The 27781-nt window shown below is 39.4% G+C and overlaps 1 protein-coding gene across 7 annotated transcripts; it reads right to left on the bottom strand.

The window, feature by feature from the left end:
* slc5a1 (solute carrier family 5 member 1) lies at positions 1-26762 on the bottom strand. 7 transcript variants are annotated; one of them, XM_060909228.1, is made up of 13 exons: positions 26658-26762; positions 21344-21449; positions 17885-17965; positions 17092-17300; positions 12541-12676; positions 9561-9668; positions 8793-8943; positions 8473-8641; positions 3503-3718; positions 3220-3301; positions 2812-2843; positions 1256-1283; positions 1-215 (listed from the first exon to the last, which is right to left on the bottom strand). In XM_060909228.1, exons 1-13 carry the CDS (start codon positions 26751-26753, stop codon positions 1-3), a joined length of 1629 nt encoding a protein of 542 aa, XP_060765211.1. In that variant the 5' UTR covers positions 26754-26762. The 7 variants fall into 7 exon arrangements, with proteins under 7 accessions (XP_060765211.1, XP_060765210.1, XP_060765206.1 ...); XM_060909227.1 differs by lacking the exons at positions 1256-1283; positions 2812-2843 and adding an exon at positions 1957-1967 and having other exon boundaries at positions 1-201; positions 3196-3301; XM_060909223.1 differs by lacking the exons at positions 1256-1283; positions 2812-2843 and adding an exon at positions 1758-1783 and having other exon boundaries at positions 1-201; positions 3196-3301.
* Between the last annotated feature and the right edge of the window lie 1019 nt (positions 26763-27781).

Genomic DNA, 27781 nt, shown 5'->3' with positions numbered 1-27781 from the left:
TTAGCCGAAGAAGCCGTGAAAGAAGACGCACACAGCCAAGAGGATGATGGCGTTGGCGTTCACCACGTTCCTCCACAGCGGCTTCTCCGACGTGTCCATGAGCTGCTTCTTCAGCTCGGCCTCTTCTTCTTTGGTAAGCTTCTGTGCTTTTTTCTGCTCGAAGCCACAGAACCAGTTGTAGGCCTTTCTACAGAAGCTGGGCTCTGGTGCAGATTCTACAGGGTTTAACATTCACATGAGGGCTTAAACACACACACACAAACGTGTGCGCATACACACACTGGAGTCTAAAAGGTCTGAGTACACTACCATTACTGATCAAAATTAGCACAGGAATTTAAAAAAAATTCAGATGCACTGGGTTCGTAATTCAGGAACTTTAACTTTCCTTTTCCTTTCTAGAGATTGACACCAAGCTTAGTATAAATAACTGAAGTCAGGGACCTTAGCGAAGAGGGAAAGAAACAAAATCTCCTTTGTTTCATTCATTTATCTTACAAATTAAAGGTAGACCACCTTTCAGATTTTTCAAGTATAGATCGTAAAAAGAATTTTCCCCAACTCCCAATTATTTTTGTTTAGTGGACTGAGAGCTACTGAATTCGAATCACAGACTTCCAATTTTATTAGTTTTTTTTAAAATAGAACAATTAATGAATTTACAACCACATGGCCCTAAATTCTCCGCTATTTTTTCATGCTTCACCATGACCCAATACAAGATACTACGTGATACATCACATCACGTGGTGGGCTTTCCCCGTTTGCGCAAGGCATTGTGGGATACAAATTTGAAACAGGAGAGAAAAATGGAGGACATGAGTGTGCGAATGAAATGTGAAAGACCGACTACAGTAACGGAAAGCGAGAAGAAAAGACGTTTTGTTACAGTGGTATGCAAAAGTTTGGGCACCCCTAGTCAAAATTGCTGTTACTGTGAACAGTTAAGCAAGTTGAAGATGAAATGATCTCCAAAAGGCATAAAGTTAAAGATGACTCATTCCCTTTATATTTTAAGCAAAAACAATTTTTTTAATTTTCATATTTTATATTTTCAAAATTACAAAAAAGGAAAAGGGCCCAAAGCAAAAGTTTGGGCACCCTGCATGGTTAGTACCTAGTAACACCCCCTTTGGCAAGTATCACAGCTTGTAAACACTTTTTGTAGCCAGCTAATAATCTTTCAGTTCTTACCTGGGGGATTTTCACACATTCGTCCTTGCAAAAGGCTTCCAGTTCTACAAGTTTCCTGGGCTGTCTTGCATGCACTGCTCTTTTGAGATCTATCCACAGATTTTCAATGGTGTTTAGGGACTGTGAGGGCCAGGGCAAAACCTTCAGCTTGGGCCTCTTGAGGTATTCCATTGTAGATTTTGAGGTGTGTTTTGGATCATCGTCTTATTGTAGGACCCGTCCTCTTTTTAACTTCAACTTTTTTACAGATGGTGTGATGTTTGCTTCCAGAGTTTGCTGGTATTTATTCGAATCCATGCTTCCCTCGACCAATGAAATGTGCCCTGTGCCACTGGCTGCAACACAACCCCAGAGCATGATCGATCCACACCCATGCTTCAGAGTTGGAGAGGTGTTCTTTTCCTGGAATTTGGCCCCCTTTTTTCTCCAAACATACCTTTGCACATTGTGGCCAAAAAGTTCTATTTTGATTTCATCAGTCCACAGGACTTGTTTCCAAAATGCATCAGGCTTATTTAGATGTTCATTTGCAAACTTCAGACACTGAATTTTGTGGCTAGGACGCAGGAACGTTTTTCTTCTGATGACTCTCCCATGAAGGTCATGTTTGTTCAGGTGTCGCTGCATAGTAGAACAGTGCACCACCACTCCAGGGTCTGCTAAATCTTTCTGAAGGTCTTTTGCAGTCAAACAGGGGTTTTATTTGCCTTTCTAGCAATCCAATGAGCAGTTCTTTCAGAAAGTTTTCTTCATCTTCCAGACCTCATCTTGTTCTCCACTTTTTCTGTTAACTGCCATTTCTTAATAACATTACAATCTGAGGAAACAGCTACCTGAAAACACTTTATGTTCTTGTAGCCTTCTCCTGCTTTGTGAGCATCAATTATTTTATTATTCAGAATGCGAGGGACCTTTTGCCCGTAGTCAGCTGGGATAGGCTCCAGCTTGCCTGCGACCCTGTAGAACAGGATAAAGCGGCTAGAGATAATGAGATGAATGAGATGAGAATGCGAGGGAATTGCTTAGAGGAGCCCATGGCTGTTGATTTTAGGGACAAGTTTGAGGAGTCAGAGAATTTATACAGCTTTGAAATCTGCATCATTCCTAACAAAGAATTTGAACAAGCCACAGCTCAATAAGCTAATTAAGGTCTGGAACCTTGGTAAAAGTTATCTGAGAACTCAAATGTATTGGGGTGCCCAAACTTTCGCATGGTGTTTCTTTTCTTTTTTCACTCTCCAATTGTACAAAACAAAAATAAAACAAATATTGCAGAAAACGCTGAAAAGAAATGTGTCATCTTTATTCCTTTTGGTGATCAGTTCATCTTCTGCTCATTTAACTATTCACAGTAACAGACATTTTCAGTAAGGGTGCCCAAACTTTTGCATGCCACTGTATATATGAAGGAAAGGAAACGCAGGACCAAACTAATAAATATGGGCGGTCAGCGAGCACCTCGGTGTGATCAGCTGTTCGTTTAGCGACAGAATGATGGAACTGTCAGTGCACGCTCAAAGGTGAACCTGTAGATGGCAGTAATGCGACACTGTGGATGCCAGCTGCCGTAAAACCCAAAAGAAGAAGGTAAACCTGCGCATGCGCACACACATGGACTTCCTCTGTCTGTTTGACTGCGCGACGTGAACAATTTCGTGCACATTATTTGCTTTAATCCCCTCAAATTAAATAACTTCCCAGCCACAGAATGGCCTGATATGTTGTGAGATATTACAGAAATAAACATCCATCACAATGACCACATTTCAGACGGAACTAAATTTTACCGATTTTATGAAATCAAAAGGAAGTCTAGCTTTAAGCTAGTGAAGATCATTAGTGTCAATTTTATTGTGTAATCAAACCCAGATGTAAAATTTGCTTATAAGTGAACTAATGTTAGTGTCATTACTGCTGTCCCAGGAATTTATTTTTCTGTCCTATGTGAGGATGTCAGGAGGATATTTCATACAACTAAGAGAATGAAATGATGTTTCATACCGTCCACGTCCATATTGTCGTCGTCGTGGTTCTCAGTCCAGTCATCAGAATCCAGTTCAATTCTTTCCTCTTTACTGTTCCGCAAACTCCAACACAACCTGTACAGCTACGACACGACATGACACACAACGCATTTATAGCTGTGTAACAAATAGAGTTACAGTTGGTGTTTCGGAATAAAACACTTGGGGTCATGATGTTGTAGGGAAATAATCAGTAACAGGGTCATGTGTTGAAACACCTAGGAGTGTGATGTCGTATAGTTATATAGTGTGATGTTGTGATACTGTGTGTGTGTGTTGCTTACATGCTTGTCGTCGATGGGTTTGGTCATGAGTGAGATACACAGCACCAACACAATGGACGCTGCGAACAGGATCAGGCTGAAGTAAAGGTAATGTACGCCGCAGATGATTTTGGGACAGTTGCTGGGTTTCATGCAGGTTCCTGTTCCATACGCAAACTCTGCGATCATCCGCGACAAACCGATGGCCAAACCGATGAGCAGGCCGTAAAACGCACCCTGAGTGAGAGAAGTGACACGTCACACACTAACACACAGCCTGAACCCACAGCCAGGAACTGGTTTTATTTCCATTTCCAGTCTTGGAAAGAGCTGTCAATCAAGTGTGTTCATTAGAATATTAGGCCGCACCCATTTGATTAATAAAACTCATGTTGGGTATCATGTACAACACATACATTACTGATTTCTCTGTTTTATTATATACTATATATATATATATATATATATATATATATATATATATATAAAAACAGTTATTCCAAGAAATTGACTCGTACATGAGCTGACAGCCGACAAGGCGCATAGCACCAAGCTGTCTATAAGCCAAGTATGATGAGATTGAGTAGAATAACTGTTTTATTCGATCCACATTCACTGGATTTTGAGAAACAGAGCATTTTTATTTTTTGCAAATTCGATAAATAAAAGCTTTATACAAAACATCCGACAAAATCATTTCTGCTTAGAGTGTAAACAAACCAGCAAAATGACAGGAGCAATTTATGAAAAATGCTATAATAATAATAATAATAATAATAATAATTCTTGAAAAATAAAAAAGGTATGTTCTCACCATGAAATACTTTCATTCCATATTTTGTTGCTTTTTTTTTTGTATTTTGGGGGGTTTTGTTTTCAAGTAGTTTTTATTTCATCCTCGGTTGGTTCAGCAACACGCTCCGCCATTTTGCTTTTCTCTACTCACGGAATACGAGCTGATATCCTAGTAGGAGAGTAGCCAATCTCTATTACTCATATCCAGTGAATGTGGATAGAATAAAGATATAATTTATTCTATCCACATTGCACACTCTGATTGGCTACTCTAAAACTTGGCTATCAGCTCATACAGTGGTGCTTGAAAGTTTGTGAACCCTTTAGAATTTTCTATATTTCTGCATAAATATGACCTAAAACATCATCAAATTTTCACACAAGTCCTAAAAGTAGATAAAGAGAACCCAGTTAAACAAATGAGACAAAAATATTATACTTGGTCATTTATTTATTAAGGAAAATGATCCAATATTACATATCTGTGAGTGGGAAAAGTATGTGAACCTTTGCTTTCAGTATCTGGTGTGACCCCCTTGTGCAGCAATAACTGCAACTAAACGTTTCCAGCAACTGTTGATCAGTCCTGCACACCGGCTTGGAGGAATTTTAGCCCGTTCCTCCGTACAGAACAGCTTCAACTCTGGGATGTTGGTGGGTTTCCTCACATGAACTGCTCGCTTCAGGTCCTTCCACAACATTTCCATTGGATTAAGGTCAGGACTTTGACTTGGCCATTCCAAAACATTAACTTTATTCTTCTTTAACCATTCTGTGGTAGAATGACTTGTGTGCTCAGGGTCGTTGTCTTGCTGCATGACCCACCTTCTCTTGAGATTCAGTTCATGGACAGATGTCCTGACATTTTCCTTTAGAATTCGCTGATATCATTCAGAATTCATTGTTCCATCAATGATGGGAAGCCGTCCTGGCCCAGATGCAGCAAAACAGCCCCAAACCACGATACTACCACCACCATGTTTCACAGATGGGATAAGGTTCTTATGCTGGAATGGAGTGTTTTCCTTTCTCCAAACATAACGCTTCTCATTTAAACCAAAAAGTTCTATTTTGGTCTCATCCATCCACAAAACATTTTTCCAATAGCCTTCTGGCTTGTCCACGTGATCTTTAGCAAACTGCAGACGAGCAGCAATGTTCTTTTTGGAGAGCAGTGGCTTTCTCCTTGCAACCCTGCCATGCACACCATTGTTGCTCAGTGTTCTCCTGATGGTGGACTCATCAACATTAACATTAGCCAATGTGAGAGAGGCCTTCAGTTGCTTAGAAGTTACCCTGGGGTCCTTTGTGACCTCGCTGACTATTACATGCCTTGCTCTTGGAGTGATCTTTGTTGGTCAACCACTCCTGGGGAGGGGAACAATGGTCTTGAATTTCCTCCATTTGTACACAATCTGTCTGACTCTGGATTGGTGGAGTCCAAACTCTTTAGAGATGGTTTTGTAACCTTTTCCGGCCTGATGAACATCAACAATGCTTTTTCTGAGGTCCTCAGAAATCTCCTTTGTTCGTGCCATGATACACTTCCACAAACGTGTTGTGAAGATCAGACTTTGATAGATCCCTGTTCTTTAAATAAAACAGGGTGCCCACTCACACCTGATTGTCATCCCATTGATTGAAAACACCTGACTCTAATTTCACCTTCAAATTAACTGCTAATCCTAGAAGTTCATATACTTTTGCCACTCGCAGATATGTAATATTGGATAATTTTCCTCAATAAATAAATGACCAAGTATAATATTTTTGCCTCATTTGTTTAACTGGGTTCTCTTTGTCTACTTTTAGGACTCGTGTGAAAATCTGATGATTTTTTAGGTGATATTTATGCAGAAATATAGAAAGTTCTAAAGGGTTCACAAACTTTCAAGCACCACTGTATACCATGAGTAGAGAAAAACAAAATGACGATGTGTTGCTGAACCAACCGAGGATGAAATAAAAACTCTACTCAAAAACAACACCCCAAAAATGATCAAGTATTTAAAAGAAACAGAAATAGCTAAAAGAATATAGTTTTTTCCCCCCAATATCTCCTGTTCCACACTCCAGCCCAGTCAGTGGCAGTAATGCACCTTTAAGTTGGTTTGCCAACTGCCAAAAAAACCCTAAAGAAGAAGAAGACCCCAAAAAAACAAAAAAAAAAAGCAACAAAATAATAAATAAAAGTATTTGATGGTAAGAAGGGTTTTTTTTATTTCTTAAGAATTATTATTATTATTGCATCTTTCACAAATTACTTCCGTCATTTTGCCGGTTTGTTTAGATTCTAAGCGGAAATGATTTTGTTGGACGTTTTGTATAAAGTTTTTATTTACCGAATTTGCAAAAAATAAAAATAAAAAAATGCTCTGTTTCTCAAAATCCAGTGAATATAGATAGAATAAAAGTTATTCCACTCAATCTTGTCGTATATGGATTATAGACAACTCTATGTGCCTCATCGACTATCAACTCATGTACGACTCAATTTTGTGGAATAACTGTTTATATATATACAGTTACGTCCATATATATTTGGACACTGACACAAATTTTCTTTTTTTACCTGCTTACTGAAACATACTCAAGGTATAGTTATATAATGGACATGGGCATAAAGTCCAGACTTTCAGCTTTCATTTGAGGGTATCCACATTAAAATTGGATGAAGGGTTTAGGAGTTTCAGCTCCTTAACATGTGCCACCCTGTTTTTAAAGGGACCAAAAGTAATTGGACAATTGACTCAAAGGCTATTTCATGGGCAGGTGTGGGAAATTCCTTCATTATGTCATTCTCAATTAAGCAGATAAAAGGCCTGGAGTTGATTTGAGGTGTGGTGCTTGCATCTGAAAGATTTTGCTGTGAAGAAAACATGCGGTCAAAGGAGCTCTCCATGCAGGTGAAACAAGCCATCCTTAAGCTGTGAAAACAGAAAAAAACCCATCCGAGAAATTGCTACAATATTAGGAGTGGCAAAATCTACAGTTTGGTACATCCTGAGAAAGAAAGAAAGCACTGGTGAACTCATCAATGCAAAAAGACCTGGACGCTCACAGAAGACAACAGTGGTGGATGATCGCAGAACAATTTCCATGGTGAAGAGAAACCCCTTCACAACAGCCAACCAAGTGAACAACACTCTCCAGGAGGTAGGCGTATCAATATCCAAATCTACCATAAAGAGAAGACTGCATGAAAGTAAATACAGAGGGTTCACTGCACGGTGCAAGCCACTCATAAGCCTCAAGAATAAAAAGGCTAGATTGGACTTTGCTAAAAAACATCTAAAAAAGCTAGCACAGTTCTGGAAGAACATTCTTTGGACAGATGAAACCAAGATCAACCTCTACCAGAAAGATGGAAAGAAAAAAGTATGGGGAAGGCGTGGTACAGCTCATGATCCAAAGCATACCACATCATCTGTAAAACACGGCGGAGGCAGTGTGATGGCTTGGGCATGCATGGCTGCCAGTGGCACTGGGTCACTAGTGTTTATTGATGATGTGACACAGGACAGAAGCAGCCGGATGAATTCTGAGGTATTCAGAAACATACTGTGTGCTCAAATCCAGCCAAACTGATTGGTCGGCGTTTCATAATACAGATGGACAATGACCCAAAACATAAAGCCAAAGCAACCCAGGAGTTTATTAAAGCAAAGAAGTGGAATATTCTTGAATGGCCAAGTCAGTCACCTGATCTCAACCCAATTGAGCAGCATTTCACTTGTTAAAGACTAAACTTGAGACAAAAAGGCCCACAAACAAACAGCAACTGAAAACCGCTGCAGTAAAGGCCTGGCAGAGCATTAAAAAGGAGGAAACACAGCGTCTGGTGATGTCCATGAGTTCAAGACTTCAGGTAGTCATTGCCAACAAAGAGTTTTCAACCAAGTATTAGAAATTAACATTTTATTTACAATTATTTAATTTGTCCAATTACTTTTGAGCCCCTGAAATGAAGGGATTGTGTTTAAAAAATGCTTTAGTTCCTCACATTTTTATGGAATCATTTTGTTCAACCCACTGAATTAAAGCTGAAAGTCTGAACTTCAACTGCATCTGAATTGTTTTGTTCAAAACTCATTGTGGTAATGTACAGAACCAAAATTAGAAAAATGTTGTCTCTGTCCAAATATTTATGGACCCAACTGTATAAAAGGAGGTGAATGATGTGATGTGTAACTGACCGGTTCGTTAACTCTTTTGCAGAAAATGGCCAGTACGAAGACGGCAGCAATGGGCGGAGCTAAGTAACTTGTTATAGACTGGATGTAGTCAAAGAGCTTTCCACTCTGAGATGTCTGGACGATGGGAATCCATGCGATGCTGACGCCGATCAAGACCAGGATGAACAACCTACACACACACACACACATTTCTTTAAAATGAAGTGCATCAAAAAGTTCATTCACATCACAGTTTCACAAAATGCACACAGACAGGAAGCATTGTTTCCTGAGATGATTTTATTTTACCAATGTAATTACAATTTAAACCTATTTTATACCTGCCAGCAATCATGAGCTCCTTCTCAGAGGCTTTGTTGCGGATTTTGGTGTAGATGTCCATGGTGAAGAGCGTGCTGGCACTGTTAAAGATGGAGGTGAGTGAACTCATCAGAGACGCCAGCATGGCAGAGAGCATCAGACCCCTGAGACCTACACACACACACACACACACACACACACACACACACACACACACACACACACACACTATAGAGTGAAGTGCAGGACTTAGAGAGAATCACAAACAAAGAAGAATCCCATGGTAGCAAAAAATTACAAATTCTAGCAGAGATGTCATGAACATTATGTCAAGTATTTATACTAGATCTTAAGTAAGGAGTAAAACACAACAGGGAGTGCTAATCTGGAAAAATCATCACTGATGAGGTTCCTTTAATACCTTGAAGTTAATTATTTTCCAATAACTGTGGTGTTTAATTCCTCTTCTATCAATTACAGTTTTTATTTATTAAGCAAGGATGTGTCATTTTTTTTATCCATGTGCTCTAATATTTAATGTTGTGGAACAACCCTGAATCTATCAAGTTACTTCCTGTTATCACTTACGCTACAGCAGCTATAAACAGTCGCTCACTCATCACTGTCTTTTTTTTTTTTTTTAAGAAACCCAGCTGCTGTTATGGAAAATTAACCAACACTTTCCGGCCAATCAGAATTGAGAATTCAACAGTGCTGTGGTATAAATATCAGTAATGAATTTCACTGAGGCCAAAAGAGGAAGGAAGTGTGGACCATCTGATGCTCACCATTAGGCATGAGATCCACCACCATTTTGGGGTAGGCGATGTTACTGCAGCCCACCTCAGCATCGCAGTAGCTTTTACATAACTCAGGAACCACACACGCCACCTCATCTGCGGCGGGAAGCACAGGAAACGACATGAAATTATACAAACGTGGACAATAAATGTGACAATTACACAAGCGTGGTCATCTTCATATCCACATATGGAAGAATTCAAATCCAAAATGGCATTGTACTAGGAATCGAGATGTTCCTGTTTGTTGTATTTTCAATAAAAATATCAAAGATTTTAAACGAGTCCACCCCCTTTGAAAAGTAACATTTTAAACAATATCTCAATGAACACAAACAATTTCCAAAATGTTGAAAAGACAAAGTTTAATATAACATCTGTTTAACTTATAGCGTGAAAGTAAGGTTAATAATATAACTTAGATTACACATTTTTCAGTTTTACTCAAATTAGGGTGGTGCAAAAATGAGTACACCCCACTGAAAGTCTCTGGAGCAAAGCTAAATTGCAGACTACAAATGTCTAATTTAACAAGAATACAATCACAGGTGAGTCTAATTAGTCATTACACAGGTGTCCAGCAGATAGTTGACTATAAAAGGGTGTTATTTAAAGAAAACCCCTCCCCATTTCATGCTGTCAGCAATGGCACCACATGGAAGAGAAATGACACAAGACCTGAGAAAGACAAGAATTTCTTGACACCACAAAGGTGAAGGCTACAAGAAGATCAGCAAAGCTTTACTTATCAGTCAGAATACTGTAGCAAAAGTGGTACAAAAATTTAAGAAAGATGGGACTGCAACCATCTCACAGAGACGTCCAGGTCGTCCACGGAAGTTAACACCTCGACAGGAGCGTCTTCTGATGAGAAGGGTTGAAGAAAATCGGCATGCAAGTTCACTGCAGTTATCTAAAGAAGTAGAACGCCAAACTGGGGTGACTATTTCCCGTGACACAATACGGCGTACACTGCAGAGGAATGGCATGCATGGATGTTGTCCATGAAAGAAGCCTCTCCTAAAGCCCAGGCACAAAAAACCCCGCCTAGAGTTTGCCAGGGCCCATGCTGACAAAGATGAAGACTACTGGGACTCTATACTCTGGAGTGATGACACCAAGATACATGTTTTTGGAACTGATGGCTTCAAAACTGTATGGCATCGCAAAGGTGAGGAATACAAAGAAATATTCATGGTGCCTACAGTGAAACATGGTGGTGGCAGTGTCCTTATGTGGGGCTGCATGAGTGCTGCTGGTGTCGGGGAGCTGCATTTCATTGATGGCATCATGAATTCATAGATGTATTGCTCTATACTGAAAGAGAAGATGCTACCATCACTCCGTGCCCTTGGTCGTCGTGCACTTTTCCAACATGACTAAACACACATCTAAGGCCACTGTTGGATTTCTGAAGAAGAACAGGGTGAAAGTGATTCAGTGGCCAAGTACGTCTCCTGATCTGAACCCAATCGGACATCTATGGGGAATTCTGAAGAGACAAGTTGAGCATCACTCTCCATCCAGCATCCAGTCACTAAAAGAGGTCGTTGTTGAAGAATGGAAAAAGATTGATGTTGCAAAATGTCGCCAACTTGTTCATTCCATGCCTAGAAGACTTGGTGCCGTCATTAAAAATCATGGAGGCCATACAAAGTACTAGATGTAGTAGTTTTTGTTGTGGGGTGTACTCATTTTTGCACCACCCTAATCTGAGTAAAACTGAAAAATGTGTAATCTAAGTTATATTATTAACCTTACTTTCACGTTATAAGTTAAACAGATGTTATATTAAACTTTGTCTTTTCAACATTTTGGAAATTGTTTGTGTTCATTGAGATATTGTTTAAAATGTTACTTTTCAAAGGGGGTGTACTCATTTACGCTCAGCAGTGTGCATCAGGGGGCGGAGCCTTTTCTTGCAAAGCCCCACAGTTATGGAACAGCCTTCCAAGTAGTGTTCGGGAATCAGACACAGTCTCAGCGTTTAAGTCTCGGCTGAAAACATATCTGTTTAGTCAAGCCTTGTGTTAATGGTGTTCATGAGGTAAAGGAGGAGATCTGGAGGATCCTCAGACAGAGTGTTTTGGTAAACTGGGATGTATGGATGCTGTCAGTCCCCACTCGCTTGCTCACTCGAGTTTGTTGACGGTGTAGTGGCTGCTGCTTTATGTCCCGGGGCTCCCTCATGCCTGTGTTACCTTCTGGCTCTCCCCTCTTAGTTATGCTGTCATAGTTAGTTGCCGGAGTCCCTGCTTGTACTCAGTGCAATATGTATACTGTTCCTACTTATTCAGGTGACATTGGGCATTCCTAACAACCTGTGTTTTCTCTCTCTTTCTCTCTCTCTCCCCCCAAATCTGTCCCTCTGAGTTACATGTCAATCCTGGGATCGAGATGCTGACTTCTTCTGCTCCTCAGACCTGCCTGATCCATCCTGGTGCCCTGTGTCTGATTGGAGTCTCATCGCATCGCTCCTGTAGAGGACGGCCCCATGTGGACAGTTGAAAGTCACACCTGGAGGACGCTCTGGACTCTTACAGTAATGCTTTTATGGCTGAGGACTACAGTTGACTTGCTAACTTTAGGACTGCAGTTGTCATGAACAGTTTTGCACTCACGTTTCCATCAATGAAGAGTTTATAACATCAACAAAACTGACTTCATGTTAAAACTGTTAATGTTATAGTCATGTTGTCTTTTGTTGCCCAAATGAGGATGGGTTCCCTTTTGAGTCTGGTTCCTCTCGAGGTTTCTTCCTCATGTCGACAAATAAACTTGACTTGACTTGATTAAGCGTAGCTAATCTTCAAAGATGTCTTAAATATAAAGTGGATAGCACACAGATTAAAAAAAAAAATGCATGCATGTTCATGCTAACGCCTGATCATCACTGACTATGATTACACACACACACACACACACACACACACACACACACACACACACACACACACAGAGGTCAGACCTGGGTAGAGCACTCTGCTGATCATCCCGGGCATCACCATGAGGAACATGGGCAGGAGTTTGAGGTAACCACACAGGATGCAGCCAGCTTTCACATGGGACATGTTCTTAGCAGAGAGACAGCGTTGGACAATCACCTGCACACACGGATGTGATGTTTACTTCTAAATAACGCTGGGTAACACCTGACACCTACATCAGCCCTTCATAACAGCTGACATAGCTCAAGCATTGTTCCAACAAGCAAGAGATCTCACAGGAGATGTTTGTTTTAATTGATATTCATGTTAAATTGAGATTATACAAATTAAGAGTGGAGTCATGGAGATTTGTCTTGACATAAAGCTGTCATGACACTTTATAAGCTAAAATGACATGATGTGACTTTGTAACCGAGTGTATTGTAACAATAGTGTTGCCACCTGTCCCAGTTTTTCCTGATTGTCCCGGATTTTCATGGTCTATCCCGGAAAAAAAAAAAAATCCGGGACACTGAATGTCCCGTTTTTTTGTACATGATGGGCAAAATGTGTATTTCAGTTTAATCAATACTAAATTGAAGCGTGCCTACGTCCATAAACTTATGCACAGCCTTATTGGCTCTAGAAAAATGACGTAGCATACTCATGTGTGGGTGGGGCTGGTGGCTCATTCGGAATGGTGAGGTGGAGAGTGTGTTGGGACAAGGACAACGAAAGGATCCAGTGACTAAAATCAGAGAAGTTTTAACGTGAAAATGGGTGGAGAGACCAAAGACGAGGGTGCTACAGGAGGCGATGACAGTGACAGGCCAGTAAAGAAAAAATGTAAAAGGTCGACATGCTTTAACAATGAATGGTTAAAACAGGAGAAATATGCTATGTGGCTATCAGCCAGGACTCATAGCAGCAGCAAAGAAAAGCACCAAATATAAATGGAAGATTAGGTAAGGTTTTGGTGAATTAAATGAAATCCAAATAGTCTTATCTGCCTACTCCTGTATGTACTGTATGTGCCCAGTTATATCAGTTACATGTCCTCCTACCATATGTATTTGTTTAGCCAAGAGCAGCAAGCAGCAAAGGCACAGTCAAGCACAAGCAAAGCACACACCACACTCTAAGCAATCAGGTAAGCTGTTTGATATGGAATCAATTTTGTGCCAAAATGTTCATACAATACTTCTGAAATATCAAACAAAAACGACAAATCAAAATACAAAAAAAGAACAAAAAGTCAATTTTTTTAGACTGGCAAACAAATTATTCGTGTAATTGTGCAAAATATCAGTCTATTACTCTTCAGAAACCTTTTATTTTTGTTCCGCGTCTTTCTCAGTTTTGCTTGACATAATTTATTTTGGTTGCGATTCCAGCTTTCTCGTTTGCGCTCCCTGACTTTTTGCTTGCAGTTTTGGCACAAACTTGATGTGTGGGTGGGCTGTCCAGGAATGCATTCCCATTGGGTAACTTGTGTTTGACTGACAGCTATGCTCAGCCATTCCCTACTCGGATTCTGGCGGACTGTTTGACGAGTGACCGATCCATTGACAGTAAACAAGGATCGAGTGGACTTCAGTGGCAACTATGATACTGAATTAATTCAACAAAGTGTAAATTCAATATCATTGTCGCCACTGAAGTCCATTTGATCCTTGTTTACCGTCAATGGATCAGTCACTTGTCAAACAGTCCGCCAAATTCCGAGTAGGGAATGGCTGAGCGTAGCTGTCAGTCAAACACAAGTTAGCCAATGGCTAGGGCGTAATTTTGGGTAGGGACGCTAGGGATGTGTCCCTACCAATATTCAGCCGCTACTGTGTAATCACAATCAATAAAACCAATGTCCTAACCTGAGCAATGATTATATGCCACACAAAGGGTTAAATGTATGACACTGCTAATAATCCCCCCTCTAACGTAGATATCATTCTCTGATTAGCTACCTGTTTCTCGCTAACTTACATGGTTGGCTATCCCAGCTGTCACTCCATCTGCTGTAAAAGCAGCACACTTCCCACAGCAGCCGTGACTACCCGCCCATCAACCCCCCGTATCTCACACGTACACACCTGACCTACCCCACGCACCCCCCACTCTCCGTCAGCCTACAAATTGAGCTGGACTTCAATGTCCATGCATGCTTGCCCTACGACTCGCATGCTGACTTGAGTATCATGGATGACGGCCCCCCTCCCAAGAAACGAGACATTCGTTCATTCTTCTTCAAAGTCAAGAATGTAAGTGCAGGGTTTCCGTCGAGCTTTAAAAACTCAACAAAATCTGCGTTAACCTATAAGATCTGCATGACATGAAATTATGATTGCTAATGGAAAAAAAAAACACCTTTCGGAAGCTCTGCCTTGGATCACTTTTGTGTCCCCACCAATGTCAAAATCAAAGTTACTCCATTGGCCAATGGGAATGCATTCCTGGACAGCCCACCCACACGTCAAGTTTGTGCCAAAACTGCAAGCAAAAAGTCAGGGAGCGCAAACGAGAAAGCTGGAATCGCAACCAAAATAAATTACGTCAAACAAAACTGAGAAAGACGCGGAACAAAAATAAAAGGTTTCTGAAGAGTAATAGACTGATATTTTGCACGATTACACGAATAATTTGTTTGCCAGTCTAAAAAAATTGCCTTTTTGTTCTTTTTTTGTATTTTGATTTGTCGTTTTTGTTTGATATTTCAAAAGTATTGTATGAACATTTTGGCACAAAATTGCTTCCATAGTTTGAAACTACATCTTACATTGCTACATTCAGGTATTCTTAGATACAATGAAAAAATAGATTATTTATTTTTATTCCATATAAGCAAACAAACAGAACTTAATTATTTATTCCTCTTTTACCTGTGCCCACTACTGCCCCCAGGTGTCCACAACCAAAAACTGTTGGAAATAAACCAAAATAATGAAGACCTGCTATATTATGTAAAGCAATTGACTAAACAAATAACTAGCAAAAGCGTCATTTTTACTAATTAGAGCAATACAATTTCAGCGTAGAAGGGCGATTTTTGTCTTGGGTTAGATGTATGAAGGGCGCTGTTGCTTACAAGCAAAAAGGTCGATTGGATGGTCGAAATGTCCAGGATTTTTGTCAGACACAGGTGGCAGCCCTAGTATTGTTGTATTTTGTGGAATGTTATATGTAAAGACATATAATAATAGTGAAGGGAAAAAACTCACTCCAGGGAACTCTACAACTAATTTATTTTTTTTTTACCTCTGCCAGCTTTGTTGGAGGAGGTGGTTATGGTTTTTTCTCCCTTTGTTTGTTTGTTTGTTTCCAACATAACTCAAAAAGTAGTGAACATATTTTGATGAAATTTGGATGAAAGTTGGGCCATGGGTCAAAGAACAATTCATTATATTTTGATGGAAATCCAGATATGTACGTAGATCCAGGATTTTTTTTTTTTACTCTTCCCAATCTAACTCAAAAAATAGTGAATGGATTTGGATGAAATTCGGATGAAAGTGATTAGACTGATTAGATTTTGATGTAAATCCAGATATGCATCTTGGCAGAGATATAAACTCTACCGAATGCTGTTCTAGTTTTTTAATACAGTCATAAGCAGGAATATACTATAAAAGTCAATGGAAAATAAAAAAACATGTAGCTTGAGTTCTGACGGTTACAAAGCACTAACACTGGAGACTCCTTCCATAACTGTTAAATAAACATCTCCTTACAGAAAACATCACCATATCAACGATTACACGTTTAATTGGTTTACATGGAACATCCACCGTACAAGTTGCCGTGTAAGATGTTTCTATAGAAATGATAATATTTATCTTTATGGAGTGCATTAATATAAATCCTCTGGTTTAGAAGAAGAAGAAGCCTTTGTTTTTGTCACAAGTACACTCAAATTCTTCCTCTGCATTTAACTCATCTGAAGCAATGAACACACACAAGTGAGCAATGAGCGCACACACAGCATTGGGCAGCTATACTACAGCGCCCGGAGAGAAATTAGGATTTAGGTGCCTTGCTCAAGGGCACTTCAGGAGGAGAAAGTGCTCTTCATTCCCTCAACTCCCCTCACATTTTTCCTGCTAATCCCAGGAATCGACCCGACGACCCTCTGCACCCAAGGCTGCTTCTCTAACCTTCAGGCCATGCCTTGCTGCCCCATGTTTGGCTGCTATTATCGGAAATTAATCAACACCTTTTGGCTAATCAGAGTAAAGAATTCAACAGAACTCTGGTAGGAAATTAAAAAAAAAAAACCTGTATAACAATAATACTGTGTGTGTTTGTGTGTGTTATCATAGTCAGTGATGATCAGGGCGAGTGCGAGTGTGTGTGTGTGTGTGTGTGTGTGTGTGTGTGTGCGCGCGTGAGTGAGTGTGTCTGATTGAGTATTTTGTCCTTTTCTTGAGACAGGTCCCATCATGCCTGGCTGTTTATCTAATCTTGTTGATGAGTGTCCCAGAAGGTGTGACTGTCTAAGTTTAGGACTCACTCAAGTTAAAATGAGACACACACAACATTCTGCTCAGTCTCAAAGTCCACTGATAAGGAACTTGTGTGTGTGTGCGCTTGAGGAGTACCTGGTCCGTGCACCAGTACCACGCTGCCTGGATGGTGAGGCCGAAAATGAGGCCGGGCCATGGTAAATCCCCGTTCACTGGATCTCTGAAGATGTGGAAGGAGTCGGGACGCGGCGTGTAACACGCCGCGCTGTAGTTCCCCACGACAGATGGGATGGCCTGCATGTACTTCTCCTGCAGACCCTCATATCCTCCAACCTTATCAAACGCTGCACACAGACAGGCAGGTGAAGACAATGGGAAAAAATGCAAAGGGAAGAGATAGAAATGATGGACAGATTGTGAGGTGGAGGAGAGGAAAAGGAGGGAAAGTGAAGCACTTTGGAAAGTCAATGTAGTTGTAGAAAAATCAAATGAGAGAGAGAGAGAAAGGAGGAGAGACAGAGAGAGAGTTTAGGAAAGGACAGGTTGGGTGATGGATAAAAGACAGAGTGGGATGTGGAAAAGACAGAGAGAGGTTATAAAAAGATAGGATGGATAATGGACAAGAAAGAAAGGGAATGTTTGAAGGAGAGAGTTTAGAGGACACGAGAGATTGGAGGAGAGGACAAGATAGAAAAAAGACAGATGAATTATGGAAAAGACGTGTTGGATGATGGACAAGAAGATAAGGGGAGAGATGGACAGGAAAAGGTCAGATAGCAACAGAGAGAATAATAAGGACGGAGAGAGAGAGTAGGAAAAGACAGATTGGACAATAAACCAATAAACAGAAAAGGGGAGAGAGAGAAAGAGAGAGAGAGAGAGAGTGTGTGTGTGTGTGTGTGTGTGTGTGTGTGTGGTGTTCACTCACCGAAGCCCATGAGGATGAAGGATCCTACAACCATGATGACGGTCTGCAGTGTGTCTGTATAAATAACTGCAGCGAGACCACCTGCATGAACACACACACTCATTAACACACTCATTAGCACACACATTAACACACTCATTAATACACACATTAACACACCAACACACACTCATTAATACACACATTAACACACACCAACACACTCCTTAACACACTCATTAACACACTCATTAATACACAACTTAACACACTCATTAACACACACCTTAACAGACTCATTAACACACTCATTAACACACTCATAAACACACACTAACACACACCTTAACACACTCATTAACACACTCATTAATACGCACACTAACACACACTCATTAATACACACATTAACACACACTCATTAATACACACACTAACACACACTCATTAACACATTAACACACACTCATTAATACACACACTAACACACACTCATTAATACACACTAACACACACTCATTAATACACACACTAACACACACTCATTAATACACACATTAACACACACTCATTAATACACTCATTAATACATTCAACACACTCATTAATACACACTCATTAATACACATTAACACACTCATTAACACACACTAACACTCATTAATACACACAAACACTCATTAATACACACATTAACACACTCATTAACACACTCATTAATACACACATTAACACACCAACACACACTCATTAATACACACATTAACACACTCACTAACACACTCATTAATACACACATTAACACACCAACACACACTCATTAACACACACCTTAACACACTCAATAACACACATTAATACACACCTTAACACACACCTTAACACACTCATTAACACACACCTTAACACACTCATTAACACACATTAATACACACACTAACACACACTCATTAATACACACATTAACACACACTCATTAATACACACATTAACACACACTCATTAATACACACACTAACACACTCATTAATACACACACTAACACACACTCATCAATACACACATTAACACACTCATTAATACACTCATTAATACATTCAACACTCGTTAATACACACTCATTAATACACATTAACACACTCATTAACACACACTAACACTCTAATACACACACTAACACTCATTAATACACACATTAACACAGTCATTAATACACACATTAACACACACTCATTAATACACTCATTAATACACTCATTAATGCATTCAACACACTCATTAACACACATTCACACACACTCATTAACACACTCATTAACACATTAACACACACTCATTAACACACTCATTAACACACATTAATACACACTCATTAGCACACACTCATTAACACACACTCATTAACACGCACACATTAACACACACATTAACACACATTCACACATTAATACACACATTAACACACATTAACACACATTCACTCATTAATACACTCATTAACACACACATTAACACACATTCACATTAATACACACTAACACACATTCACTCATTAATACACTCATTAACATACACATTAACACACACTAACATTCATTAATACACACATTAACACACTCATTAACACACTCAACATACTCATTAACACAGTCATTAATACACTCATTAACACACACTCATTAATACACACATTAACACACTCATTAATACACACACTAACACACTCATTAATACACACACTAACACACTCATCAATACACACATTAACACACTCATTAATACACTCATTAATACATTCAACACTCGTTAATACACACTCATTAATACACATTAACACACTCATTAACACACACTAACACTCTAATACACACACTAACACTCATTAATACACACATTAACACAGTCATTAATACACACATTAACACACACTCATTAATACACTCATTAATACACTCATTAATGCATTCAACACACTCATTAACACACATTCACACACACTCATTAACACACTCATTAACACATTAACACACACTCATTAACACACTCATTAACACACATTAATACACACTCAGTAGCACACACTCAGTAACACACACTCATTAACACGCACACATTAACATACACATTAACACACATTCACACATTAATACACACATTAACACACATTAACACACATTCACTCATTAATACACTCATTAACACACACATTAACACACATTCACATTAATACACACTAACACACATTCACTCATTAATACACTCATTAACATACACATTAACACACACTAACATTCATTAATACACACATTAACACACTCATTAACACACTCAACATACTCATTAACACACTCATTAATACACTCATTAACACACACTCATTAATACGCACTAACACACATTAATGTACACTCATTAACATACTTATTAACATGTGCTCAGTAATACATGCTCATTAACACATTTATTAATGCATGCTAATTAACCCAATCTCATTAACATATGCTCATTGACACATTCATTACCACACACTCATTAACATGCTCATTAACACATGCTTATTAATATACTCATTAATACACTCATTAACCCATACTCATTAACATATGTTCATTAACATACACTCATTGACACATTTACTAACACACACTCATTAATATGTTTAACACACACTCATGAACATGCTCATTAATGCATTTATTAACCCAAACTCATTAACACATTTCTTAACACACACTCGTTAACATGTTTATTAACACACTCATGAACACTTCTTCATTAACACATTCATTAACCCACACTCATGAATCCACACTCATTAACACACTCTCATTAACACACAGTAACTATACATTACACAGCATTCAGTGTAACTATAAATGGATAAAAAGTACAATGTTAATAAATAACATTGTAAATGTTGGCAGATTTCTGTAGTAGTAGAAAAATTAACCCTCTTCAGTATGTGCTGTTTTTGGAAACATCGAGATGCGAACATTTAACACTGCTTCAACACGCCACTGCATCAGTGGTTATTTTCCTCTAATGGCGCCACCCTCGTGTGCTTTATTCCTTGTTTTCAAATCTCCAGTGGTGACACCTATTCCTGTAGCTGACTTTTACTGAAAGCAAAAGCTTAGATCACACTGGATTCCAGCTTATCAGAGCACATGGGCAATTATCCCTAATGCCTCAGATATGATGCACTAACATGCTCACGTCCTCGTTGGGAAAAAGCTCTTCTTCTGAAAACAATCTGAATAGCAACAGCTGGACTTTACTCTCTGTACACATAGCTCCATAGATAAGACAATGCATTACTGTGATCTCGAGGTCTCCTGAGGACACACCTAATGCATGTTCCTCGGCTCATGTGCTAACCATCGGCCCCTCGATGAGCTGATTCAAGGGTGAGAGAGAGAGAGAGAGAGAGAGAGAGAGAGAGAGAGCTTGTGTGAGACAGATTGTGTAGAAGAGACGCACCTGTGACGGTGTAGAGCGCTGTGATTAAGAGCAGCATGACTACAGCCAAGTAGATGTCTATTTTCAAAGCCTGGCGAATGAAGATGGCTCCAGAGAACATGTCCGCCTGGTGAAGAGACATTACACGTTTATTTGTGAGGAGGCTCATGTTAAGACGTATTGATCAGATCACTGACGTTTGCTTCTTTAGTTTTGCACTAGAGCTATGAATTTAATGTTACTAACAAGTTATGGAAGTCTGTCTCACCCAAAATATTTGCTGATGTGGTTTAGGACGTAGCTGGATTTATAGTCATCTATAAACTTTTCCATGCACCTGAATGCTTGAACATTATTTATTTTACTGCATTTGATATAACGGACTCAGACTTTGGAAAAAACCCAACCTCAGACGCACAACATGGAACAGTTATTCAACTCCAAATCAGGAACTTGGCTGACATCCACCTCACCTGAGATCAGAGCTCCATGTCAGCGCACAGTCATTTACATCAATTTCTACTTCAGGAAACTTGATTTGACTTGGGACGAGTTTCAAGGGACTTTTGTAGATTGCGTGAAATTCTTTGCAGGTCGCGTCCCATTCATATTGCATTAAAGAGGATTTACTCTACCGTCTTAGCACAACATTAGTTTCTCAGCTTATCACATATACTGGCCTTCAGACTTCACTTTTTCTGTCGTTATTTTTGTAGGAAGACATGAGACATTATACTGGGAGACTTGAGACATAGTGTGGAGACATGGAACAAAAGTCAAATATCTTGCTTAATCCTACATGTTTAATTCTTATTTATTATCAAAACTTGTCCCATATGAAACGTAACATATAAAACACACAATGCTGGTACAACGATAGAAAAATGTCAGTTTACCCAAAACCTGACTCGACAAAACAGCTCCATTATCAAGACGGAATGAAATAAGTTTAATCCTCATGCAGGGACACGCCCACATTGTTTACAACAAATTTCACAGGTAGACTGCCTTTCAGATTTTTCAAGTTTAGGTCATAAAAAGAATTTTCCCGATACCTAATAATTTTTGTTTAGTGGACCGAAAGCTACTGAATTTGAATCACAGACTTCCAATTTTATTAGTTTTTTTTTAAATAGAACAATTAATGAATTTATCACCACGTGACCCTAAATTCTCTGCTATTTTTTCCTGCTTCACCATGACCCAATACAAGATACTACGTCATGCATCACATCACGTGGTGGGCTTTCGCCGTTCACGCGAGGCATTGTGGGATACAAATTTGAAACAGGAGAGAAAAATGGAGGACGTGAGTGTGCGAATGAAACATGAAAGACCGACAGTAACGGAAAGCGAGAAGAAAAGACGTTATGTTATATACGAAGGAAAGGAAACGCAGGACCAAACTAATAAATATCGGCGCTCAGCGAGCACCTCGGTGTGATCAGCTGTTCGTTTAGCGACAGAATGATGGAACTGTCAGTGCACACTCAAAGGGAAACCTGTAGATGGCAGTAATGCGACACTGTGGATGCCAGCTGCTGTAAAACCCAAAAGAAGAAGAAGAAGGTAAACCTGCGTATGCGCACATGGACTTCCTCTGTCTGCTTGACTGCACGAAGTGAGCGATTTCATGCACATTATTTGCTTTAATCCCCTCAAATTAAATAACTTCCCAGCCACAGAATGGCCTTTTTTTTGAAATATTACAGAAATAAACATATCACAATGACCACATTTCAGACGGAACTAAAATTCACTGATTTTATGAAATTGAAAGGTCATCTAGTTTTAAACCGTTGTACAGGTCCTTCTCAAAAAATTAGCATATTGTGATAAAGTTCATTATTTTCCATAATGTAATGATAAAAATGAAACTTTCATATACTTTAGATTCATTGCACACCAACTGAAATATTTCAGGTCTTTTATTGTTTTAATACTGATTATTTTGGCATACAGCTCATGAAAACCCAAAATTCCTATCTCAAAAAATTAGCATATCATGAAAAGGTACTCTAAATGAGCTATTAACCTAATCATCTGAATCAACGACTTAACTCTAAACACCTGCAAAAGATTCCTGAGGCTTTTAAAAACTCCCAGTCTGGTTCATTACTCAAAACCGCAATCATGGGTAAGACTGCCGACCTGACTGCTGTCCAGAAGGTCATCATTGACACCCTCAAGCAAGAGGGTAAGACACAGAAAGAAATCTCTGAGCGAATAGGCTGTTCCCAGAGTGCTGTATCAAGGCACCTCAGTGGGACGTCTGTGGGAAGGAAAAAGTGCAGCAGAAAACGCTGCACAACCAGAAGAGGTGACCGGACCCTGAGGAAGATTGTGGAGAATGGCCGATTCCAGACCTTGGGGGACCTGTGGAAGCAGTGGACTGAGTCTGGAGTAGAAACATCCAGAGCCACCGTGCACAGGCGTGTGCAGGAAATGGGCTACAGAGAAGCAGCACTGGACTGTTGCTCAGTGGTCCAAAGTACTTTTTTCGGATGAAAGCAAATTTTGCATGTCATTCGGAAATCAAGGTGCCAGAGTCTGGAGGAAGACTGGGGAGAAGGAAATGCCAAAATGCCTGAAGTCCAATGTCAAGTACCCACAGTCAGTGATGGTCTGGGGTGCCATGTCAGCTGCTGGTGTTGGTCCACTGTGTTTTATCAAAGGCAGGGTCAATGCAGCTAGCTATCAGGAGATTTTGGAACACTTCATGCTTCCATCTGCTGAAAAGCTTTATGGAGATGAAGATTTCATTTTTCAGCACGACCTGGCACCTGCTCACAGTGCCAAAACCACTGGTAAATGGTTTACTGACCATGGTATTACTGTGCTCAATTGGCCTGCCAACTCTCCTGACCTCAACCCCATAGAGAATCTGTGGGGTATTGTGAAGAGGAAGTTGAGAGACACCAGACCCAACACTGTGGATGAGCTTAAGGCCGCTATCGAAGCATCCTGGGCCTCCATAACACCTCAGCAGTGCCACAGGCTGATCGCCTCCATGCCACGTCGCATTGAAGCAGTCATTTCTGCCAAAGGATTCCCGACCAAGTATTGAGTGCATAACTGAACATAATTATTTGAAGGTTGACTTTTTTTGTATTAAAAACACTTTTTTTATTGGTCAGATGAAATATGCTAATTTTTTTAGACAGGGATTTTTGGTTTTCCTTTACTTTTTTGCCAAAATCATCAATATTAAAACAATAAAAGGCTTGAACTACTTCAGTTGTGTGTAATGAATCTAAAATATATTAAAGTCTAATGTTTATGAGTACATTACAGAAAATAATGAACTTTATCACAATATGCTAATTTTTTGAGAAGGACCTGTATATTTGTAAACCACAAGAAAAAACCTGTGACATAATGAACTGTCCCAACTCTCCCCATCTGGACATTTTGAAAAAAAAAAAAACTTAAATGTTTTTTCCCCCAGAATTTAAGTTTAATAAATAATACTATAGCTGGTAAACATACATGTCAACCCCTTTGGGTGTCCACCTGTAGTATCAGAGGAAGAAATCCATAAAATCAACATAAAATCCTTATAGCCTTCGAATCGCACCAAACTTTTATTTTGATGTGCATTTGTACAATACACATTTACTGCTATCCTATTGTTCATAGTGTAGGCTGCTCCCACTCCAAAGGAAAATACTTTTTACAGACTCAGGGAAAACACTCAAACTCCACTGTCTGTGCACTGTCAGTCAAAGTGTAGGCTGCTCCCATTTCAATGGGATACTTTTCACAGAGACCATTTTTGTCCACAGTCAACTTTTCATATAGCCAGAGAAAGCACTCAAACTTCACCATTTTTGTCCACAGTCAGTCATGTTTACATATAATCTTGATTATATTCACTGGCAGCCTTCTTTGCCAGCTGTAAACTATTCAAAATCTCTCAGGTGTAAACAATGTCGCTCTGCACAATGAGAAAATCGTTCGAACAATGACCGTTTGGCGTGTTTAAATGCAGATCGTGCGCATGACCGGAACGAGCGAAGTCTCGCAGTCGCGATACTGTACGAGGCTTGAGGAATAAACATCCGGTTTCACATAGTCTGGGTTATCTGCCCCTGCATACACGCTGTTCTTTGTCTATAAATCGAGCTTTTGTATGTTTTTGCGACGATCAGCTGACGATGTTCAAGTAAGATACACAAAATAAATTTAGGTCAGAAAATACTGAAAATCCATAAGACTTTGTTTATACGCCCTTGAAATGAGCTAAAATCCGTATAATTTCCGGACAATCCGTATAGGTTGACATGTATGGGTAAATCTTGGCTACATCCTTTAATTACTAACAAATCCCCAATTCTCCAGTGTACATTACACCATAGAATGGAGATGAAGTAGAAAATACTTTAAGTTTTGGTGGAATAAAATGTTGAACTGCACAAACCTTACTGCAGTGTCCAGCTCCATGGCTCCAAAGGAACGATTTTACTCTAAGGGCTTACATCTAATTTCTGATCTAATCTAAAACCTGATTGGTTGAAATTCATTTATGGGAATACAAACCGTCCCAAGTGTCTTCCATCCCAAGTTTCCCTGCTCTCCTCTACTGTATTTAACAGTTATTCCACGAAATCGCATGGTACATGAGCTGACAGCAGCTATAATACATGTACGACGAGATTGAGTGGAATAACTGTTTTATTCTATCCACATCCACTTGATTTTGGCAGAGCATTTTTATTTTTATTTTTTGCAAATTCAATAAATAAAAACTTTATACAAAACGTCCAATAAAATCATTTCCACTTAGAATGTAAACAAACCAGCGAAATGACAGTCATGACAGCTATCAGCTCATGTACGACTCAATTTCGTGGAATAACTGTTAATTATAAAATGTATTTTACACTATACAATAATTATTCCATAATTGAGCATTAATTAATCATTAATTACTAAAGAATTATTTATTTACAAATGGTTTATTACCAATCTTTAAGTTAAAGTGTTTCCTAAAACCCCTTTAGGAAGCTGAGAACCATTAACCATTCAAGGAACCCTTGAGGAACTCTTTTTTACTAAGCGTATAGTGATTTAAAAATGAATTTACATAACTTAATAGTGTCTTTGAAGGATGTATTTTAGATTCGGGCTTTTTAAAAATATTTATATACATACATCACATGTTACATTGATATATTATTATCAGAGCTACAGTGTAAAACTAAGGAAGCAAACATCAGACACCCCCAAAAAAAACCCGTCATGGATGATGGACTACATTCATAATAAGGAGGAAACTGTATGGAAATTGATGATTGAATTCTACTGATATTAACTGCTACATTAAAGCACTCACAGAGATCTTGGTGAAGATGTAGAGGAACACTGAAAGAACGGAGAGATAGACCCGGATACGTTGACCTCCAAAACGCTTCTTCAGATACTCGGGCATGGTGATCACCTACATGGTGAACAGAGTCAGTAAAGTGAGATAAGAGATAATATCTGCACATGCGATGCTTTTCAACCAGACACAGAAAGTTAAAAATACCCACGGTTATCAGAGTCATGTATCTCAGAGCAGAACTGAGAACCAACTGATCTGCTCCATGCTGTGTAAAGTCTATATATGGTCATGCAATCTGTAGCTGTATTACAGCTTCGCAAAAAAGTGTGAAATAAATATTTGTGAAAGCAGTTGCCTACCCCTGCCTTGATGTAGATCGGGACGAAGATCCATCCTAGGAAGAGTACGATAACAAGAGCCTAAGGCGAAAGAAGAAAGGGTTGATTTCTGCAAACATTTCATTTCATTTTATAGATTCATCCTTGATTCCAGATACAGTATGGTGGATGGTTATGGTGGTGGCCATCTTGGACACTTTATTTCTTTAGGTATCGTTCTGCCATGCAAAGGCAAACTTCAGTATCTGCATATTGTGTTGGTGGCAAAAGATGGTCCAATAGTGTCACCTATTCGCTATTGGACCATCTTTTGCCACCGACACAATATGCAGATACTGCAGTTTGCCTTTGCATGGCAGCATTTTGCCCCACAGGTTCTGCCTCTGTAAAATCGACAGTGGATTTTCAACTACATTGGAAAGTTGATTGTGATACAGGTAAGAATATGGGCAAGTTCCACCATGAACCACTTCTACCTTAAACACTTATTTACAAATTAAATTAAGGTGTTTCAGTTGTACTTGAAGCAGACCGTAGGTGCTAAAGAAGGCAACTGGACTTGCTTGAAGACGTTTCACCTCTCATCTGAAGAGCTTCTTCAGTTCTGTCTGACTAGTGAGGAGTTCCAGGTATTTATCCTCTTGTGGACCAAAAGGAGATTCATTGTGGTCACATGGATCATTGACCCTCTCAGCCATCCTGTAGGTTGTTAGGGTTACTGGAGGCCGGGTGTGAATGGTGTTATCAGCCTAGAGGGTTGTTAGGGTGATCTGTGGGTCATTGGCTCTTTCTGCC

Source organism: Neoarius graeffei, chromosome 25 (assembly GCF_027579695.1).
Source record: "Neoarius graeffei isolate fNeoGra1 chromosome 25, fNeoGra1.pri, whole genome shotgun sequence".
Lineage (NCBI taxonomy): Eukaryota > Metazoa > Chordata > Actinopteri > Siluriformes > Ariidae > Neoarius > Neoarius graeffei.
This window is presented reverse-complemented; position numbering and strand designations above follow the sequence as displayed.

Bases quoted from the DNA above. Each gene is read 5' to 3' on its own strand.
- slc5a1 (XM_060909228.1), bottom strand. From the start codon at position 26,753: ATGCCCGAGTATCTGAAGAAGCGTTTTGGAGGTCAACGTATCCGGGTC. The intron at 8,642-8,792 runs GTATAAAATAGG...GTGTGTGTGTAG, and splicing joins GAGCTCATGATTGCTGGCAG to GTTGTTCATCCTGGTCTTGA. The intron at 3,719-8,472 runs GTCAGTTACACA...TCTCTCACTCAG, and splicing joins GCAAAAGAGTTAACGAACCG to GGTGCGTTTTACGGCCTGCT.